The following is a 21993-nucleotide window of genomic DNA, read 5'->3' as shown; positions in this document are numbered from 1 at the left end:
ATTTGTAGTAGCTGCTTTTGTTTTTACTTTCAGGTTTTTACTAAAGAATATTAGTAGAACTATAATCACTCGATTCTTTTTTTAAGTTGGAAAATTAAATTTTAATATTTCTACACTTACAATACATCTGAGAGTAATAAATCCATTACATTTTTGAGCCTCAGAATAATAATAGAGTGGATCAACTTCAAGCCAAGAAATAGAGAAACAATTGGGTAATAAATTATTTTGAACAGAATTATTATGGGTATCATATTAAGTACAATAAAAACAAATTTTAAACTGAAATGATCAATTTTATTCGAAAAAATGAATTTTTAATCAAGCGGTTCAACTTTCTACCAGGTAAAGCTATTTTTTTGATCAAAAAGATGAATTTTAAACCAAAAAATTAATTTTTATAACAAAAAAATGAATTTTTAACTGAACTAATGAAGATTCAACACAAAAACTGAAGTATTTTTTTAAGAAATTGGTCCAAACATTCGACCTAGTAGTTGAATTTAAAATAATGAAGATTTTTAATTTAAATATCATCTACTACATTTTTTTATTGAAAACTTCTTTTTTTTTTATTTGCAATTCAACTACAAGGTTGAATGTTTGAACCGGTTTGTTAAAAAAATACTTTTTTTGTATAAAATTAATCTTTCTGGTTGAAAATTTTACTATACTTTGTTGAAGATTAAACTATCGCGTCCGTATGTGCTCGATTAGGGCTGGAGGTCGGAGCGCGGTCACAAAAAATCAATAAGTTTTGAACAACTGCAAAATACAAACTTTTTTTCACCTTAATTTTCGGAAGAGATTGCAGAATCTATTGGCACGTGAAAGAATTCTTTTGCAGGCGGATATTTTTATTAATTTTCAATTGTTTGAAGCAAACGATTATTTAAGCAATGTTAATAACTTTAAAAAAATGCTGTGCAAAAATATTTTAGCGGAGTTATTTTTATATAAAAACCAATCGAAAATTGAATAAATTAATTGAAAATAGAACTATTGATTTAAAAGTGGCACACTTCAGATATTTGGACCCAGAAATTATTTTTCCATTTTCCTCCGTGCATACTAAGGAAAAGCTTACGTAACTGACTTCGCAATTACGGTCCATTTTCTCGTAACTGACAATGTTAAATTCGACCTCAGCGACAATGCCCCTTGCGTAAGATTTTCCTTAGTAAGGCAGATATGAAGTTTATTATAATGTGAATACATCTTTTAGTTTTTATTAGAAAAAAATTAATAATCAATTATAAAAGAAAACTCAATATAGTAAGAAATAAAACAAATATCGCTCAGCGATTAACACTGTTTGCAAGTGGAGATATTATAATCTCGCCCAGTAACATTTATTTTCCCGGTTCACAATGTACCTCTAACACTCTCAGTCAGCTTTTGACACAGTACGAAAAAGGAGATGCTACAATTTCACACTGCGAAATTGGTGCGGGGTGAGGCCCTATTATGCTCTACCGGATTACTATTTCAAACTGCACCATCTACTTTGTTTCCTACTATCTATCCCAGTATGAAAGGAAATATCTTGCAAGTAGTAAACTGTATAATTCACCATTTTTCATTCACAACCGGACAACGTAACGTCTACCAGCTTGTAAGTGAAACCTTACAATGTGGAGCAGTAATTTAAACAGCGTGTGCCGACGCTCTTCCACTCTACAATGTCAAACTGTAATAGCTGCTTTATCTATTGCTACAAATGGTATTTCGACTAGTATACTTTCAGATTACTGGTTCACACTACACTCAATACTGTCTGTCTTCGATCCCGATAACTTTTGAAAAAAAAAATCAATCTTTTAGGATGGCTTTTGGTACACTCTTTTAGTGTCCTAAGCTAAATGTCAAGTTCGTTAGACATTTTGGATAAAAATACTAAAAGTGAACCAATTTTTAAAATTTTAGAGTACACATTTTTTTCAAGATTCAAATATTCTGCGTGTAGTTATTCATAGTACTTGAAAAGAAAAATGTTACTTTACGATAGTCCTACAAGATTATCATATTAAGTTTTTGAATTTTTTCGAAAAATTCCTATTTTGACCGCACGATAACTAATTAAAAATCAAAAATTGCATTTTGCGTCCAACTATGCAAGATAGGAAAAACAAATGATAAGGCAAACGTTTTTTATATTCTCATCAGAGAAGGTATTAGACAAGTGTAAAATTTAACAACTCGCCCCCTCCTCCCCAGTTTTTGTCAAATGTCCACGTTTTGAGACCTCCTAAATCCGAAAAATAGGTTGTTACGAATTTATACGTCTGTCGGTTTTATTAGATTGGCCTTTAGTACACTCTTTAAGTGTCCTAAACTAAAGTTTAAGTTCGTTAGCCAGCCATTATGGATAAAAATTCAAAAAGTGAGCGCCTTTTGAATATTTTTGATCCCATTTTTTCAAAATTCAAGAATTCTCTGTACGGTTATTCACAGTATTTAAAAAGTCGAACAATTTATCTGATGACTCTTTAAGCCAATTAACGGACGATATGAAAAAAATGGCGAGAGAAGAAATAGTGTAATTTTTAAATGCCCTAGAAGATTATCATAACAACTTTTTGAATTTTCTTAATAAATCAAAAAATAAATGTTGACAGCGTAAAAAATAATGGAAAATACAAAAGTTACATTTTTTTCATGCAACATTTTCACAGTATTTCAAATAATCTCAAATATAATAATGCAAATAAAAATGCAATAATGTGTGTATGTGTGTGTGTGTGTGTGTGTGTGTGTGTGTGTGTGTGTGTGTGTAGGTATGTATATGCATATATACATAATTTAGAAGTTAAAAAGCGGTAAGGCTGCTCAGTAGACCGTATGTGTAAAGTTTAAATCATAAAGAAAACATTCGAAATGAACAAATTCAGTTTATGAAAAACCGACAAAAGTTGCAATAAAACGTTGAATAACCAATTTTTTAAAAAAGAATGCACATTTTTTCAACGGGACAATGAAATTTCGTCTGTTTTAATAGCAATGCAAGTTACGAATTATAATAATACACATTTATGGGAATGATATGGGAAGCACGACATACATGATGAGAATGTGGTCGTTAAAGCCGAAGGAGCTTTAACAAAAGAGAATTCACAATCAACAAATTACTGTTGTCGATACTTTCATCTTTAGTTTTAAAAAATCTCTGCAGAAAGATTGAGCGTGTAACGTGAGGTAAATACATTATCGAGCGCGAAGCGCGAGATAAATATATTATCGAGCAAAAAGCGCGAGATAAATATATTATCGAGCAAAAAGCGCGAAATAAATATATTATCGAGCAAAAAGCGCGAGAACCAACAGTCACGTGCCCTAGGCGCGCTCAAACTTGCAAGTCTAGCGTATCAGGTAAAAAAATCGAAAAACTATGTGGAATATAATACAATTGGAATATATTCCATTGAATTCTTTTGAATTACAATAAGCTCACTTAAATATAGGATTAAAACTGCTTTCAATTTCGTAGAATTTCTTTGTATGCTACTGCATTCCTCAGGATTAATTTTAATTTCATAGAACTGCAGTTTATTTAAATCGATGTGCATTTACATCCATTGCATTAACCTTTGATTACATTACAGTTTTATTGTATTTCACTAGCTTCAATTGAATTTATTTAATTTCCTTAAATTGTATCTAATTTTACTGAATTCTGTTATTATCTAATTGATAATGACGTGGAATTTCTTTTAATTTCATTTTATTGGCCCCATTTCTATTGATTAGATTTTTATTATATTAAATTGCGTTAAAATTTACTAAATAGTTTTGAATAAGGTTTAATTGTGTTGAATTTTATTGACTTGTATTCAGTTACCTTAAAGTCATCTTTGATCCAACTCATTTTTATTCACTCTGGCTAAATTCCACTGAATTGTATTAAATTATGTTCAATTTCTTCCAATTTGATCAAAGAGTGTTTAGTTTGTTTTTTCTAACGAAGTATCTAGGCTCACAAAATATTTGTGGTACATGCAACGAATTTTGATGAACCGAGCCACCCTTTTCAAGAACAACAAGGAACTTAAGGGAATTAGACTTCTTTCAATAGAATTACATACAATTAAAATAAATTTAATGAAAAGAAATGGAATTCAAAATTGAAATCAAATTGTTTTGATTAAATCAAATAAATAGAAATGAACGGAACTTAATTTATTGCTATGCTATTTAAGGGATTTTGAACGAAATTCAGTTAATTTTAGCGGAATCAGTAAACCTCAAATTCGATTGAAACCATTTAAACTTAGTGGAATACACAAAAAATGCACAAAGAATGTACAATTAATGAATTAACTGAATTTCAGAATTACCTTGAATTGTACTCAATCCAGTCATTTCACTCAGATTTCATACAATTCTTCGTCATTACATTAATTTTGGTTGAAATTCTTTCATTTAATCCTTTGAATTACGTTGAATCTAATCACATTTTTTAATTCGACTGCATAGAGTTCAGTTCTCATTCATTGCATTGAATTTTACTGACTTGTAATCAGTTTTCTCACATTCATCTTTCATTCAACTTCTTTTTATTGACTTTTGCAAATTCCCACTGAATTGTATCAAAATTATATTGAATTTCTGTAAATTTGATTGAAGAGTGATTACTTTGTTTTTTCTAACGAAGTGTCTAGGCTCACCAGAACATTTGTGGTACATGCAACGAATTTTGATGAACCGAGCCACCCTTTTCAAAAACAACAAGTAACTTAAGGGAATTAGACTTCTTTCAATAAAATGAAATACAATTAAAATAAATTAAATTAAATGGAAGGAAATTCAAAATTCAAATCAAATTGTTTTGAATAAACGAAGTAAATAGAAATCAACAGAAATTAATTTATTGCTATGACATTTAAAAGAACTTGAACGCAATTCAGTTGAGTTTAGCGGAATCAGTAACACTCAAATTCGATTGAACTGATTTAACCTTAGTGGAATACACAATAAATGCTATTACTTCGTTCCTTTATTCTTTTGAATTGCGTTGAACCTCATCACATTTTTAAATTCATATTCATATGTTTTTAATGCGACTGCATATAGTTCAGTTCTTTTAAATTTGAAAAAAAAACTTTAAATTTACCTTTGACTCAATTTAATTTCGTTGAATTCTAGTAATTTCTAATATATGTGCTGTGCACAATTTTGCCGAATTATTTTTTTTATTGAAATAAGTTTAACTTTGTTCAAAACGTAGTAAATAATAAACCGCTTTAAAATGCTTTCTGTTTACTGAATTTCAATGAGTTCCAATGATTCCCATTAAATCCAATGAATTGCATTAAGTTTGAATAAATTGACTTTGAATTTACAAACATTTTCAGTACTTCAAGTAATTTGGAACTTGATGGAATTAATTTTAAATCGCTAGATGTCAATTACATAAATAGAGTTGATTTTCAATTTTATTACTAGACTAGGCTAGACTTCTCATCTATTTTTTGTAGTTCAAAAAATGGTCTGAGATTGAATGACAATCTTTCTTAGATCTCAATTCGCATAGTTAATATTTTGGGAGTTTTTAGTTTAACTTATTTATTAAATAAGTATTTTTTCAAACCTTTAAGAAATTCCAGCATATCAATAATAGCACATTTTGGGGTTAAGATTGTGAATTGAATTAAAGGGAAAAAATCAATCTCTAGGATTTCTAGGGTGAATAGAATCTAATACAAATCGATATTTTTATCCGGTACGTGTGCACCTGGCAGATGCAGATTTAATACGTTGCGTTGTCTCTTCGAGCTGCAGCAGTCTGGAAAAAATTGCTATCATTTCCACGTCGATCGAAGACGTCGCCCCGAGAATGGTCGTTAAAAGTTATCCGGCCGTAATTCTTTATCAAGGTTATGCGACAGAATCTCCAGTTTATCTGGATTTTCTATTTAAAATGCTATCTTCTTGAATTTGTCGAATGTATCGTTACTTCCTTTTGATTTTGTACCAACCAAAATCTCACTTAATTTATCGTCTCTCTTGTAAAAAAGTCATGAAAAACTTCTTATTTCTTTCAGAAGTTTTGAATACGTCACTTTATATTTGATTCTTTGGAAATAGCGATTGAAGAATTAACGTTTGTAAAAATAACACCTGAACAAAAAGGCCACCTGAATTGAACATAATGATTTTTTATGAAAAATTACCTTAAAAACCTACTAAAAAAATTACTGTGGTGAAAATAGTTTATCAACGTTTTAAATACGTCGCTAATTACTTGAAGCTTTCAAGATCAAAAAAGTCAATCAATATGTTCATCATTTTTAATAAGTATTTTAGCACATGTCTTACCCAATGATTTTCATACAAACTCTTCATTTAAATTTTCATATATTTGTAAAGAAATTTCCCATTGCGAATTCTTCTTGATTCTTGAATAATTTTCCCCACGTGGAATGGAATAATTGTTGTTACCCTATACTGAAGGTAGATCCTTTCTTCATGAACGAATTGAATCTGTAACAACGAAGCAAGCATTATATTTATCAAACACTTAATTATTGGATTTAAATTTTTTATCACTTTTAAGTGATTGAGATTGAATATATTAATTTAGAAACGTTTTAAACTTGAAATTGTCAACTGAAGGGTGACAGTACAGATAGATAACCAACAAAATTGGAATTTTCAAGGAGAACGAAAAAGCATTCTGAAATATTAAAATTATTATTTAAAAATGAAACAAAAGTCTACTCCCAAGCTGAAGTGTTGATGAATTGAGGCCCAAAAAGTTTTATGAAAAAAGTGATCGAGGTTCAAGAAAATAAATGTGGAAATTGACAATATCAAAGTGGCATTAATCTAAAATTCCGGCGGTTTGACTGAAAACTGCGATAAGAAATTTAATTTTCAGTGAAAATATGAAATTAAATACACTCCAAAAATATTAATTATCTGAATACGGGTTAACAAAGTTTGATGTAAAAATGTTAGCCAATTCTAAAACAATTTTCCGAGAGCTTTTAGATTGAAATTTTAGTGGTTTCAAAAATGACTTTGGATAGCTATCGACCCGACATATTAGACAAGATTCTACAAAACGTTTAATCCAAGAAAATTATCCTGTTTCGAGAAAATGAAAATTGTTGATCGCGATCTTACAGTATGACAAACATTTTTTTTTATAAATCCATCGACATATAGAAATGGATCGGTAATGCTGTGGGGAGAACGGTAATGGTCTCTAGAGAGAGAAAAAACATATGAGACGTAGACCTATCTCTTTCTAGATAAAGCTGATTGGTCGAGAATATTTTCATTGGGTGAAGTTTGGTATAGCGCAGGACCGTGCTTTGTGTCGCGAGTGCCCCAATAATGTTCCTAGTTTTCGCTTTAATCATGAAAAACATCATTAACAGTAACAAAAAATCTGCCAGCTGCATGGACACATTAAATTTTTTAATGTTTTTATTGCTATTTTTTACGAATAAAACCAAAGGCAGAACTATCAAAAAATTATTCAGGACAAATAGATCATTTTTATATTTTCATCAGAGAAGGTATTAGGTTTGTGTTAAACTTGACCCCCCCCCCCTGGTTTTTGTCAAATATCCATGTTTGAGGGCCCCTGAAACCGAAAAACAGGTTTTTACGAATATGTCTGCCTGTCGGTCTATCTGTAAGTATGCACGGAAAAAAATTCTTGAGGCGAACGAGTGAATCGAGAATATATTAAACTCAAAGAAAGTGTACGCTTGGATTAGGTAAAACATTTAGTTAGAAGAGCTACACATTTAGTTACTTTATGTAAATTGTTCTCGTAAATCAGGAATTTGGACAAAATTGATAAGTTCGAAAGTTTATTATTTTCGACAGATTATGTATAATTGTATTATCTTCAGATTAGAAAAAAATGTAGTTGTTATAGAAATATATTAACTTACAGTAGCCAATTTTTCGTCTGGTATCGCGAAAATGAATTTCCCTGAAATCCGTATAATTCATTTGGAGGTTAAGTTTGTTGTTTTTATCGCGTTTCTTGATATTTCAATATAGTTATCGCCTACAATAGAAACAAATGTAAATTATTATTCCTGCATCATAAACTTCATTTGATATTAACAATCGCGCACATTTTAAGCGGTAAAAAGCGTTTAATTGTCCAAAGTAAATCTCAACTGTCACTGCTCCCGATTAGACCGTCGCCATTTCATTTCGCTGCTCCCATAATGCACCGGCGCTCTTCTGATAATTGCTTCAGACACCTATTCTTAATATCCCTATTATAGCTATACTTATTAGGGGTTTGACTATACGATATCCCTGGTATATGGAAAATGGCCAAGGATATTCATTTTCGCTGGTCCAGGGATCTTTCTAAATTCCTTCGTTCGTTTTCAGCTAAATGTTTGGCTATAATAAGGAATAATATCCCTGCCACAACTCAATTTTTTTTACCGTGTGGATGCATGTATGTATATATGTATGTATGCATGTATGTCTTTCTGTCTGCGAGCACCATCCCTTTTAAAAATATCATTCTATTAGATTGACCTTTGGTACGCTCTTTTAGTGTCCTAAACTAAAGGTCAAGTTCATTAGCCAGCCAATTTGGATAAAAAGTCAGAATTGATATAAATTAATGGTATTATCTAACAGTATTAGAAGATCGAAGTATGTTAAAAATACTTGTACACTGAAAAATTTCTATATATTTCTGACATGTTTATTATATTTTTAAATGTTTTCCAGCCGTTTTAGTCCGCCATTTTTAATTTAATAATTTCACAGACAAATGTCTTGCGATTGTGCCCTGAAAACTTTACAAAGAATACTTTCATGAAGTATGCTTCTAAATTAATAGGGTTGTTTCGCGATTTTAGATAAAATAATTTTTTAATACATAATTTTAATCTGAATCGAAGGCGCGTTATAATTTTTTTTTCTTTTGTGTCGTTCAACAGAAAAAAATTATTAAAAATTGAAGGCGGTAAAACACTTATTCAAATTAGTGTCACGTAGGTGTCATGTGAATCAGAGGTTCTCATAATTATCTATCAATGTGACGATGCGAAACTCATGATAAAGAGGTTAGGCCACGGTCTGCTGTCAATTCAGACTATTTTGATTTGATAGCTTTACTTGTTAAGGATTATGTGACAAAAAAAGTTATCTTGTTGTAATATTTGGTTTAAGAGTCAGTAGTATTTTGAAGGAAAACAGTAAGTGCAATTATTAATACATTTAAAAAACGTACATATTTACGAATTGTTCAGTAAACATGACTCCATTCAAACACTTTTCCAATGAATTCTTTATACATACAATAAATATATTTATTTCGGTAGATTTTCTCTATTGGTTTTACGAAACCCTTTTCTGAAATTTTTTTAAACAATATTTTGCGACTTGTATTTTCGATGTGCACATAACCAAAAGAAAACATCGTTACAGAAAAAGATATTGGAGAATCACTGACACGTGAACTGTGATTGGTGGAAAATCCGACCCCTTTGACGTCAAAGGGGCCCTCCAATCGACATCGGGATAAACAATTTATATTTGAACATTAAATTAAAAATAGTAAATAATATGTGAAAAATATTTCATGGACGTTTTTATAATTAGTATTTTATATACTATAAGATCCATTTATTGGAAAAATGATATCTGACTTTGGAAACAAGCCTATTGGTCTCAAAAGCTCGAAATTCCGTTGAGGCTCTACTGTTATATTCTTTGAAGAATCCAAATTGTTTGCAATTTTTCCGGCCAGTAACAAATTTGGATTTCTTAAACTTTTAATTTAATGCATATGATTTATTTGATATATAATCGCGAATTTTTTTTTTTAATATTGATGTTAAAATTTTGCGCTTTTCCTCCAGAAACTCGAAAGTACATCTGCATTCTTTCATTTCAGAAAGAAAACTTTTCCTTGGAATCATTATTGTCCCATTAAAAACTAATTTGTAGAAAAATCCGCAGCAATGCTTACTTTTTTGAAAAAAAAACTACAATTTATCGTTACTAGACATTTACAGAGAAAAGTCTACAGATTGTGCAATTGATTTGATTCTATATGTATACCTGTATATATATAAAATGAAGAAAATCTTCTTATCTAGATGAACTGTTCATACAAGAGCATGTAAAGATCATAACTCAGGATATCGGATTGCTTGGGTAGAATTTCTTTTTTTTGCGAGCATTTAATTGAACCTCGACCCGCCTGATATCCCGAAGTATCGATTCCAAGACCTTGTGCGGGAAGCATCAAGTTATACCAGAGATACTATATAGTAGAAGAACATGACTGTTTCTCTCGATCAAGTTTCTACTTTTACTGATGGGATTTCTAGAGCAGCGCGTAATTAATTTCAATTGCTTATAGAGTTTATATACCTCTCCCCCTCATGCCCTTACCTACTACACAGTACCTAGATTTCGTTTCATCCAAGATTTCCTGCCTTTGAATCCACCTGCTTTATCTATCCTAGCAGGCTCCTTAAACATAATCTTCAGTCTGAGGTGCTCAAAGATTTGCAACTAATCCCCAATTTCATCTTTTTCCCTGCTTTGTACGAGGGGCAATTGACTCGGAAATCAAGGGTTCTAATGCTCATTTAACTGGATCGAAATATTAGAAATCAGTATGAACTCAATGGAATCAGCGACTGCAAATTTTAAAATGAATACAATCTTTTAACATTAGTTAAACTTGGAGTTCACAGTGAAATCATATGAAATCATTTGGTCTCAAGTGAATTCAAGACTGAACTCAGTGGAACGCAGTGAATTCACTGAGTTCAGTAGTGGAAATCAGTGGAATCAGTTGAACTCTACTAGAGTTAGTGTACTGCTCGAAGAGTAGCACGTGTGAAGACTATAGCATTTACGTGCGTCGACAGTATGCGCATTTGTCTCGTTGGTTGCCGTGAAAGCATGTTTTCACTGTTGTGAGAGCATTTAATGTGATAATTAAATTATTAATAATTTTTTGCACATTGAAGAAACCTATTCTCAAAAAGTATTTCATATATTAGATATGATTTTATATGTTCTATAAGATACTTACATTTTTTCAAATATTTTTCCGATTATTTAATAGTTTCATGAGAGTCTGGTCAATCTCTGTACATGGATTTGTAACGCTTGAAAAGATCTTTTATTTTTTTTAAAGAGTTGATCCAAACTCCAAATATCTTGTATAATCGTTGAAAAAAATTATTTTGGAAATAAATATTGTTGTGTACTTAACACCAAAACTCTTTCTTTTTATGCGTTTTGTCTGGTCACTTACTTAGATAATTATCTGGTCAAAAATCAGATCTTTTAAAACATAATTTTTCTATTACTTTAAAAATCAAAATAATTGTAAACGTTCGTTTACAAATTTTAAAACTTACAACAAACATTGATTTTTAAAATGTTTTTTTTTTGCAATTGAATTTTTTCTTAGTATCGATTATTACCAATTTCCAAAAAATGATTGAATTTAAATAAGTGATGACTTATTTTTTCGGGGTGAAAACATTCTCTACAACTCTACTGTTTCCAATCTCAAAAAGTAAATTTTTCTGACACAAATGGATACAAATAATTTTAATTGATGAAATATTGTTCAAAATTAAAAAGTTTGAAAACAATTGATAAAAAGCGACGGTTACAAAAAAAATGAAATACAAAACTTCTTTCATAAAAAAATTACTTTTTCTTTTATAAGACATGCCTGACAATACAGCCACACAAAAAAAGCTGCCGGGCCAAAAAAATGCGACCGGCATAGTGTTGTAGTATTGCTCGAGATTAGTTAAAATTCAATATTTTTTAATTTTCTGCTTAACAGTTTTTTTTTATTCGACCTTGAATTTTTAGTCGAGGTTGTATTTTTCTAATTTAGCTATTTAGCATTTGAAACTGGTTCTTTTTTTTTTAATTTGAGTTGATATTTTCATAGCTTTCACGTTAAAAGATATTTATTGAAGTTTAGGTTGTGAATAAATTTTGTTATAATAGTTAATAACAAGAAAATTATAATGTTTCAAAATAACTAACGTTTTTCTCGTAAACGGCGAAACGGATATTATCACCTGAGAAGCCAACATTTTTATTAATGAATGTCTATTATGGAAATACGAGGTGTGTTCAAAAAATAAGGTGACTTTATGGTTTTCTCAAAAAATATTCATTTATTCCTCAATATTTATGTTGTCCCCTTCAAAGTAATCCCCCTCAGATATAATACACTTATGCCAATGCTTTTTTCAATCATCGAAGCACCTCTGATAATCATTTTGTGGTATAGCCTTGAGTTCTTTCAGCGATGCAGTTTTTATCGCATCAATCGTTGAAAATCGATGTCTTTTCATGGGTCTCTTCAGTTTTGGGAAAAAAAAGTCACTGGGGGCCAAATTCGGTGAATATGGAGGCTGAGGCATGACTGTGGTGCTGTTTTTGGTCAGAAAATCTTTCACAAGCAACGATGGATAAGCAGGTGCATTATCGTGATGCAAAAGCCACGAATTGTTTTTCCAAACTTCCGGACATTTTTTGCGTATCGCCTCTCGCAAACGGCATGGCATGAGCCAACCGATATGCCAACATCTTCAGCAACTTCTCTGATGGTAATTCGGCGATTTTTCAACACCATTTCTTCCACTGCTTGAACGTTTTCATCTGTTGTTGACGTGCTGGGACGTCCAGGGCGAGGTTCGTCTTCGACATCCTCTCGGCCTTCTTGGAACAGCTTGTACCACTTATACACATTTTTCTTACTCAGAGTAGACTCACCGTATGCAACTGTCAACATTTCAAGAGTTTTTGAGCACTGGATTCCATTTTTCACACAAAATTTAATGCAAACTCTTTGCTTCATGTTTTTCGAAAGAAGAAAATCGCCGAGCACACCAAACCCTTTTAATCTTTTACGCCTCTGCCAGAAAAACAACAAGAGCTATATAGTCAAAACTGTGAACATATGATCGTGACGAGTGTACCAACACAACAAAACAAAAATTTAAAACTTGAATGTACGTAGCCCGCGAAAATTTTTTAAAAGTCACCTTACTTTTTGAACACACCTCATATGCTTTTTAATTTACAAAAATTAATTTATTAATAAAAATCTCATTTGTTTATAAAAAAATTCAGATTTTTACTGCTCATAACGAAATTTTTATCTCACGGTGTTCTACGTTACACTTAGAGAGAAACTCTGGATGAAATACGATGTAATTCTTATCATAGACATTGATAAAATATTTTTGCAAGTTTAGGTTACAAACAAAAATTGTTGTAAAATTCAAAAATGATCAAATTTTAATATAATGGAGAACAACGTGAGATGAAAATTCTTATATGAGTAGAAAAATCTGAAATTGCTTACAAACGAATTAGATTTTCATTAATAAATTGATTTTTTTCAATTCAAAAGCATATTTCTATTAACTATTACAATTATTACCACAACAAATTTTCACAACTAACCTTCAGAAAATACATTTTAACATGAGAACTATGAAAAGATCAACTCAACAGCTTGAAGAAACAATTCCAAATGCTAAGTAGTCCAAGTAATAAAATTCAACCATGGCTGAAAAATCAGGGGCATAAAAAATCTGGTAAGTGCAAAATTCCAAACTTTAGAATATCGACTATTCTCGACTAATACTAAAACACTATGTAGGTCGATTTTTTGGCTTTACACACTTTTTGTGTATCACTGTGCTTTATAATATAATAGAATATTATTTCGATACTATTATTATATTATATTTCAAAAAGCTTAATTTATTATATAATGTCCTCAAAATTGGATGAATAAGAAAATAACCTTATAGAACAGAAGTGAATTCAGTGAGTGAGTACTGAATTCAGCCAGATTGGTCAATGACCGGAAAAATCGGGAATCAGCCAAGCATTTTGAATATCGGGAAATAGACAGGAAATACACTACACTCTATGATCAACGGAAATACTATTAAAAGTCAATGCTGACTTTGAAAAGTGATCACTCGTTCAAAAAAGAAGGGTGAAACTTTGTTAAAAAACCGTTCCAAAGATTTTGAAATTCCTTTTAAAGAGAATATATCACGTAAGAAATGTAAAAAGTAAGCATTTTTCGAATTTCGCACTTTTGCAATATATATCGTAAATATATCTTAAATATATATTTAAGTTTTTAAAGTTAATTTCTCGTTCAAAAATATATGTTCTTTTTATGTTATTTATTTAAGAATTTAGGGTCTGACTTGATGGATCATTCTGATAAAAAGGTTCGCTTTACATTAAAGAAAGAAAACTGTATTTGTAGATTTTCATTTTAGTAATTAACTAGGTAACTTGCAATTCAATTAAATCCATCAGACTTAACTCTCTGTTCCCTATTCCTCTCGTTCCCTCTTTTTTAAGGAATTCCTCTTTTTCTTCCATTTTCAAGAAAAGTCCTCTTTTTCTTGTTTCTTCGTTTCAATAAGAATGACTGAATAGAACTCGATAAGAAAATCTAATTATTCTTTTATTATATTTTTTCGTTCAGAATTCTCTTTTGGTAAAAAGTCCTACTATTTTGTTGAAAACTTAATTATTTTGTTGCTAATTATAATATTTAATGGTTCACTTACGTATTTGTAGAGTCCAACATTATATATTTTTGCTTTAGAATTAATCCCTTTTAGTTAAAAATTCTACTTCTTTGAAAATTTAATTATTTTGTTGAAAATGCAAATATTTTCTTGAGAAGTCATCCTTTTTGGTCAAAAATGCAATGGTTTTGTTCAGAATTCATCTTTTTGATTTTAAACTTTATCCTTTTAGATTAAAATTCATATTTTTTGGTGAAAAAGTAATCATTTTGTTTGAAAATTCGATCAATTGTTTGAAGATTTATATTTGCAGGTTGGAACGTAAATGTGTGGTTAAGAATGTAGCTTTTTTCTTGAAAGTTTAACCATTTTGTTGTAAATTTAATTTTAATGTTGAAAATTAAGTTTTTAAGTTGGACATCCATTTTCCTTTGGTTGAAAATTACCTTTTTTTAAACTCATCTGTCCGGATTTGAAAGTTTAATTTTCTTCTAATACATTCGACTTTTTTACTAGAAATGTCAACTCTTTACAAGAAAGCATTCTCCTATTACCTTGAAAAATTACCCTATTTCCCCTGTTTTGATAGCATTTTGTGCTATGAAGTCTAAACTCACTTTTACAGTAATTTACATTATATATTTTATCTTGGAGGTCCATAATGTTTCATATTATATAAAATTTATGTAATAAAACAATTATTACTGAATAATTATTAGTAAAAGCGCTTAAACGTGATCCGGAAAAAATATAATTTCTAACCGGAAAAAAGTGTGAAATTTTTTTTTGAAGTTTGAGTAGCTCCCCTGAGAATCCTTATTCATAAAAAATTCTCTTTAAAAGATTTTTAGTCAAATCTAAAAGTATTTTCAATGGTGACTATTCTAGTTAAACAAAAATATGGCGATTCTTCCTTTCTTAAATTGCTGCTACAGGCTCTTTTCTGGGAGTCCTAGATCACATCAGGGAAGTTCTTGATTGCAAGAAAGGGACAAGAAAGTGGAAGTTTCCACTTGTAAAGAAATTGGTGTTTTCTTTATTTAAGTATATAAGTTACCTTCTATAAATTTCTGTTCAAGTGTCTTTTTCTTGGGTCCCAAAAAGTATACAAATTTGGTCCTTGATGTTATAGCTTGAATTTTTATTGCTCCCAAAAAATAATTATCTTCAGATAATATATTAAACTAATCTACTCAACACTAAAAACGACTTAGGCCAATACTTATTTATTTTCTAAATGCGTGCACTTGGCCGGATAAAAAGTGAAGCAGCGGGTTATCACAGTTATACTAGGATGGAAGCCGTCGTAGAAATGAAAATTTAATCGCCATTTTCATGACTTGATCTTACAATAATGTGCTTTATTTTTTTAAGGAAAATCATCAAGCTAAATCATATTGAAAATGACGTCAAAATCATAAACGAACATCTAAAAATACCAATAATAGAAAGCAATGCAGTATGAGAATAAATAAAGTAAATAATTTTTTTGAAAAATAAAATCTTTTAACTGCCGAAAAAAATGCTCACGCCTCGGCGGTTGAACCCATTTCTATACATCTTTTGTTTATTGCTCAAGATTTCAGCAAAATTATGCAATCAAAAAAGGAACTAATTCTGATCCTCATTTCAGGCTATAAAATTATTTAGCTTAAATAAATAGTAAGAAAAAACAGAATGAATTTTATTTGTCAAAAAAATGAGGGTCTTTGTCATAAGATCGTAATCTGTGATCCAATTCTTTTGAATTAAAGTGCAATGCACGTGAAATCATACTTGTTAGGCCTCTACGTTTTTACGACATCGGAACTTCGGAATCGTTTCAGCTGGTTGCACGTTGGATGTTTTATTATAGGCGCCCGAATAATCCAGAAAGTCAACACCGCGTTATAATTCAAAAAACTCAAGGTTTTTTCACTTTTAAACGTTGCTTTTACGAGAAACTCTGTGTCTCTTTTTCTTAGTGAGAAGTCATCACTTTTCGACCATATATTTATTCGCGGTCATTAAAGTTGCTTTACCATTTTTTTATAGCGATTTCAACAAACCTTGGTATTTAAATAGCGCATTTACTAAAACGCTTGCTTTCTTTTTTTCAGCTTCAAACTGAGAGAGAAAAATATTGCCACATTATACGCAAACTGACTCATATTTATAGCCAGTTTTTATTAAGTATGAAAATAACAGATATGAAATAAACAAATTTATTTATAATACCACGTAAATATTTATATTTTTGAAACAAAAGTGAAATGATTTTTAAACTTACCACGCGTAACAAAAGCAATTAAGGTGTCTGATCATTTATTCCGCTTCGCATCAAATTGCAGAGTAATAATATCTTCATTCTTAATTGATTATGGATTAAATTACCAACCTTTATCTATCTTTAAGAATAAAAATATGTTCTTAAGGCCATGTGACAAGTGGATCACGTCAACAGATTTCTAACTTACCGCAAATTTTTTTATTTCCTAACTCATTTTCAAACGAAGCGCCACATCGAGTTGAACATTTGTGATAATAGATCGGAAGTGATAAAAAAGGTGGATCTGGTCCTAAATTTTAATAATTATGAAAAAGCAAACAAAATTTATTTACAAAAAAAAAATTTTCATAATTATAGAAATTTAGGACCAAACCCACCATTCTTAGAGCTTCTTATTTAGTATCCGAAATTTTCAATTTGATGTGGCGCTTCGCATGAAAATAAGTTAGGAAATAAAAAAGTGGCAGTAATTAGAAATCTGGTCACGTGACACACTCATCACATGGCCTAAAGGTCATAATTATTAACGCAAAAATATATCGGAATAATTTAATAATGATCATATCTGCAATTCTTTTATAAAATCTTTTTTTTTAAATCACTATATTTTTAAAATAAAGAAAATGTCTTCTTCCAAAATATAAACAGTGTTTTCATTATCTTTCAAATTTGATCGTCTGAAAACACAATGTTTTTCGCGAAAAATGAGTTCGAAAATAAGTCGGAAAATGCTTTCCTCGTAAACGCAGAATATGACATCACACATGAAAAATATAAATATGAAATAAAATTTTTTGGAATGCTTTATTAAATTAGAATTAATGATTTCATTTGACTAGTAAGGCATTTAAATACAGATTTTACACTCTTTCCTCTATTCTATTCTTTTCCTTTTTCCAATAATCCCTTTTTTTCCTCTGTTTTCAAGAAACGTCGCCTTTTTCTTGTTTCTTCTTTTGAAGGCGAACTGGTTAATTAATAGAAAGCAATACGAAAAATCAACTATTTTTAATTGAAAGTTAATTCTTTTCATTAAAAACTCTACTATCAAATGTGTTGTTCGGAATATATTTCTTTTGGTTAAACATTCTGCTACTTAGTTGACTTAATTTCCTTATCTGGAAATTTAACCAATTTGGCTGAAAAATAATTGTTCTTATTTGAAAATTCAACTATTAAAATTGTTCATTGACAGTTGATCTTTTCTGGCTGAAAATTCAACTACTTAGTTAAAAGTTAGATAACTTTGTTATCAATTTATTTTATTGGTTTAAGATTAAAGTATTTTAATAAAAAATTTGTCGTCAAAATTTATGTTAATTGACTTAAAATTTTACTTATGCATTTTTTATAAAAAATTGATCGTTTTTAGTTAAAAATTCAACTACTTGGTTGAACTACTTTCTTAAACATTCATTTTATTGTTTAAAATTCAACTGTTTTGTTGAAAATTTGTTTTTTATTTTTGTTGGCAGCTCATTTCCTTAACTCTAAATTTAACTAATCCATTTTTGTTAAAATTGATCGCTTGTAGTTAGAAATTCAACTATTTGTTTTCAAATGTATGTATTTTATTGTAAATTATGTTTCTTGATAGACCATTAATCTTCTAGATTGGAAATTTCTTGAGTGAGAAATTCATTTTTTTGTTGAAAATTCAACTGTTCCGTATAAAATTTGCCTTTTGTTTAAACATTAATTTCTTCTGGTATAATTTTTGATATTTGTTAGTTAAAAGTGTAACTGTTTGTTGAAGATTCGACTTTTGGGTTGAATTTTACTGTTTTTTTATTTAAAATTTAATTTTGTAGTGTTGAGATATCAGCTATGATATTTTTCGTTGATGATTGCTCGTTTTTAGTTAATATCCTCTGTCATTAATTTGAAATTAAAATATTTTTGGTTGAAATATCAACTATATTTTTGTTGATAATTGATTTTTTACCTTAAAACTTCAACCATTTGATTGAAAGGTAATCTTCTTTTTAAAAGTCCAACTATTTTGTTAAAAAGTGACCTTTTTTGTTCTAATTTTTAACCTCTTTGTCGAACATTTGTCTATTTAGATAGAAAATTTGTCCTTTCAGATTGCAAATGAAACTTTCAAATATTTTCGCCTTTCTAGTTTGAAGATTGAACTATTTGTTATAGAAAAATTCAACTGTTTATTGTTTAAATTCAATCAATTTTGTTAGAAAATTCAACTATCGGGTTGAAATTCGTCCCATTAGGCATGAAAGTTCAACTATTTGGTGTACAATTAATTTCGTGACCTTTTCTCGTTAAAAATTCATCTCTTTGACAGACAAATTAATCATTTTTGTTTAAAAAAGCAACTGTTTTCTTGAAAATGCAATATTTTTCGACTTGCAGTCTCATGCGATAGCACCTCGGGGTCCATGCCTTGTGTGATGATGTGGGACGAAAAGGGGGAGGGCAGGAAGAAGTTTTGAAACTAACTTAACTTATTTTTTGAACGTCCCCCTGCGGAATTCGTCAAATTTCAAAGTTCAAAAGTAAACGGAAAAGGGTCATAGGCCAGGGATCAACAATCAAAAGGCGAGAAGCATAATCTAGGTCATGGTTAAAAAATTGGTCAAGGTTAGAGGTCATAGGTCGAGAGTAAAAGCTCAGAGGTTAAAATTGAAGTGCCAGAGTTTAAAAATAAGAATTCAACGTTCACTTGTTGCTATCATGTACTTATAGCAGTGATCGAGTTCCAAATGTTTATCACTTGGGTCGAGTTTACTTTGTTGTTTTGTTTTTAATGACTTGTTAATTGTAATTGAATTTTTACCGAGATACTTTTATGACAACTTAATTTTAGGATTAGAATATATTTTTCCATATTTTTTTCTTATGGTTTGCATTTTTTGTAGAATGATTTATGCGTGCAGTGTACATAGGATCAGAATACATATTGATAGAGCTTGTTATATTAAATGTTGAAAGAGAAGGATGAAACAAATTTATGAGAGTGTTATTAAATCTGAAAATGATTTACTTCATGGTGACAAAAGAGGATAAGGGATTTGGACTGCGGGCTATCCGAAATGTCCCTAACTTGCCATATGGGATGTGTAGCAAAGATCAATTGAAGGGCTCGAAAAAGAGGGTGATAAGCTCCACTCTTATAACAGTTCAGTTACATATGTAGTGTGCAGAGCTAAAAAATGGGTCAAGATGTCAAGAAACTTCAAGAGATTTCTATTTTGAATTTGAGTTTACGAGTTTTTGCTCTAAAATATGTTATCTCATTGTCATTATCTTTTATTTATATTTTTAATAAATATCGTGCAAATCTTTATTTCTGTAGATGATGGCGTTGTGCTGCGGTTAAATGTAAATGGAGTCGTGAAATAAATGTATGTTTGTGAAGGATTTCAAGATTTATGTCGTCAATTTATAATAATGCGATATTTCTATGGCAATATTTATCCTTTAAAGAAGGGTATCTGATCTTATAAAATATAGAAGTCAATATGCGGAATGCCTACAAGGTGCATGTTGTTTAGAATATAACACATGGTAAGCCCGGGACACGTGAGATATTTTCGCTATCACTAGGTACGTGAAATGCATTCCATATAAGGCACCCACTCAATCATAATAGGCAAAGTGATAATACATTTGTATCTACATGATTTTACCAAAGCCTATCTGAATACAATATATTATTGTGCCTAATAAATTCAGTAATGTGTGTCATTACAGAGCTGAAAGAATGGCAATTACATTTATTGTTCCAACGATGTAAATGCAAATTAATGATAATCTCGTAAGACTATAATACTAATCAAAAGTTTTTTAACAATAAAACACTACTTTTCTTAACATAATTTTCTATGAATTATTTTTTTAAATATTATCCAGAAGTTGTTACAGAAGAAACTCTGAGAAACTTGGAAAGCTCACGGAAGTTTTAAAAGGTACCGGAGAAGTTTTTGATTGCCACTCTTTTAAAAGATTTAATTATTTTTTCTCTCTTTTTGCTGCAAATTTCTTTAATTGATTAACAACAGATTTAGTGACCTTTTAAAAATTTCCATGATAATTCAATTCATAATATTTTCAAGCTAAAAATAATTAAATTTTAAGTTTCTAATTCTTAAGTGAATTCGACAGCAATAATTTTTCAATTCGGGTTGCGCACATTTTAACAATGTACAACTCATAATTATTCCAATTTGTGGTTAGTCGAATATCGAAGATTTCGAATAATTTTTTTTCATACTAAAGGCTTGCACCCCAACGTTGTTTGATCACAAACAGTCTATTTCAGGAGCTTAAAACTGAAAATTTCGTCATAATTAAATATTTCCATTTAAAATTGTACACATTCGTAACTATTAAAATTTGAGATTATATAATTGTGAAAGTTAAAAATAAACATTAGTTTAATACTGAGGCTTGTATGTTCAAATTGCGGAATTAAGAAAGATTAAAAATGAAAACCAAAATATTTTAAATATTTTAAATCTAAAATGATTCAATTTAGAAAATTTTCTAAATAATAATTGTTGCCTTGAAATATGAAATATTTAAATTTAAAGCTTTTAAAATTGGAATGTTTTAAATTGAAAATGGCCAACTATTAAGGATGTCAATTTCAAATTATTGTATAATTTTTGAAACACATTTGAACTCAAAAACATACCATTATTAATTTAAATTGTTGAATTCCAAGCACTCTCAATTGTAAATCTCATAATCTTAATATTTTGTTTAAAAATACTCACTGAAGCCCTTGGAATTAAAGTTAAATTTAAAAACTTTAAAAATAGAATTTGCCTATTTCAATATTTTCCTTTTTAAGTTAGTTTTGAATACTCAAAAAATATTTTGTAAATGAGAAAAAATGGGAAAATAACTGAAATGTAAATCACTGAGATCACCAGTGTTAAGTGGCGCTTGGCCAGGTTATTCTCGGATGGAGGCCGTCATACTAGAAGCAAAAGAAGCTTATTATTTATTAATTAAGTGTTCACAGAATGAATTATCATATATCTAATTTAATAATAATGATAAAACAAGCATTCCGGAAACTACTCTGCAGTCAATAGAAATGTCTTGAAATTGAATTTTATTGACAGAAATTTTAACCAAATTTTTCTTGCGAATTTTATGAAGAGCATATACAATTTTAGAACTAGTATTATGCAGCAAATTTCGAAC

At 29.7% G+C, this 21993-nt stretch overlaps 1 protein-coding gene across 1 annotated transcript in view; it reads right to left on the bottom strand.

The window, feature by feature from the left end:
• Positions 1 to 21993, bottom strand: part of LOC117178517 — a 268557-nt gene that overhangs the window by 4724 nt on the left and 241840 nt on the right. Inside the window, exon 5 of the mRNA XM_033369945.1 lies at positions 6316 to 6480. Within this exon, the coding sequence (XP_033225836.1) occupies positions 6343 to 6480 (138 nt within the window). The 3' untranslated portion in view covers positions 6316 to 6342. The remainder of the gene's footprint in view (positions 1 to 6315; positions 6481 to 21993) is intronic.

Source organism: Belonocnema kinseyi, chromosome 8, assembly GCF_010883055.1.
Source record: "Belonocnema kinseyi isolate 2016_QV_RU_SX_M_011 chromosome 8, B_treatae_v1, whole genome shotgun sequence".
NCBI lineage: Eukaryota > Metazoa > Arthropoda > Insecta > Hymenoptera > Cynipidae > Belonocnema > Belonocnema kinseyi.
Note: the sequence above shows the minus strand (reverse complement) of the source record. Positions and strands in the feature narration are given on the sequence as shown.